Genomic DNA, 1275 nt, shown 5'->3' with positions numbered 1-1275 from the left:
CCTGCAGGCTTTCTATACCACACTAGAATCAAGGTAACCAAGGTAACCAAGTTACAGAGTCCATGTAAGGACTTCAGACATTACCCCAAAGTCATGAAATACTGTACGTGTGGCAGGGCACTTTTAATAACTTGTATCACTATGTGCTTATTACATTTCTCTCATTATTACATCATGCCCACTGATTTAACAGAAAACTTCTTGTTATAGAAGATAAGCTGGTATGCTGTTAAAAAGAGAACATTTAAGTTGAGAAAATGTGTCATTAGTACATGAGTACTTTATTACAACAAAAACAAGGTATTCTAAGGAACAAGTGATTTTTGGTTACATTGATGACACAACAGCTCACCTCTCATGGAGAGACTTTTGCCGTGGAAGAATGTTTCAGCAGCACTGCCATGCCTCATATTTACATTCAGGAGATGTTGACTACAGTCCATTTTGTCCCGTTGGCCATTAAGCAGCTTCATTTGTCGAGAACACCTTGTCAATCCGTGCTCAGAGTGAGAGGAGTGTTACTCCCGCACCTTCATATCATCAGACGTCTCTGCCATTTTTCTAGGACTTTACAGTTCCCAATAAGGAATGCGAAACAGAAAGCTCCAATAACAAAATCACAGCACAAAAGGTATAAATGCTTTTCTATGCCTCGGATATGACTCATATTTGCTAATGTAAAGTTCATGACAAAGCTGTGCTGCCAGTGCCTGGCTGAACAGCACATAAAGAACAACAAGCCACCAGGAAAGAAACAGGCAGCCGAAAACCAAGCTCAGGGAGACGTAGATCAGTAGCTCTGCGAGGTAATGTGGGCAGGACACCAGCTCGAACCAGCCTCCCTCTGGCACCCTGTGAGCCAGCGTTTCCACTCTCCCTGGAAGACACAAAAGACAACAAACCGAAAACACATCAGTATGCATGCCACTGATAGACAAGTGGTTTACCTTACCTTACTATTCAATTGGTTACATGCAGAATGTGCTATGTTAAAGCTGCCCTAGTGAATATATTTATATGGATTACGTGACTATGTGTAATGTGAATGGCGTTGCTCACAGACACTACAGACATAAATCAGCTTATAGCTAACTCTGAAACAGCTAAGAAGCTGTACCCTCAAATAAAAAATAAATTGGGATAAACGCACAGATCACCAACGCTGCAGCTCTACACAGCTGGAGGCAGCAAAGAAAATCAGATCTAAAAATGATGGCCAATTGGTAAATAATCAGCAGTACTTCATTATACATGATTTGTAGTAAAAGAACAACC

The 1275-nt window shown here is 41.0% G+C and overlaps 1 protein-coding gene and 1 long non-coding RNA gene across 2 annotated transcripts in view; both read right to left on the bottom strand.

Moving 5' to 3' along the window:
• The window catches only part of LOC116695668 (uncharacterized), a 13799-nt gene that overhangs the window by 744 nt on the left and 11780 nt on the right, over positions 1-1275 (bottom strand). The gene's annotated exons all lie outside the window — the stretch shown is intronic.
• Positions 1-1275, bottom strand: part of srd5a3 (steroid 5 alpha-reductase 3) — a 5210-nt gene that overhangs the window by 200 nt on the left and 3735 nt on the right. Inside the window, exon 5 of the mRNA XM_032526045.1 lies at positions 1-877. This exon is cut by the window's left edge and continues 200 nt beyond it. Within this exon, the coding sequence (XP_032381936.1) occupies positions 618-877 (260 nt within the window). The 3' untranslated portion in view covers positions 1-617. The remainder of the gene's footprint in view (positions 878-1275) is intronic.

The sequence above is a fragment of the Etheostoma spectabile genome, chromosome 9 (assembly GCF_008692095.1).
Source record: "Etheostoma spectabile isolate EspeVRDwgs_2016 chromosome 9, UIUC_Espe_1.0, whole genome shotgun sequence".
Taxonomy (NCBI): domain Eukaryota; kingdom Metazoa; phylum Chordata; class Actinopteri; order Perciformes; family Percidae; genus Etheostoma; species Etheostoma spectabile.
The sequence above is the reverse complement of the archived record's forward strand: the minus strand, read 5'-3'. Positions and strand labels throughout refer to the sequence as shown.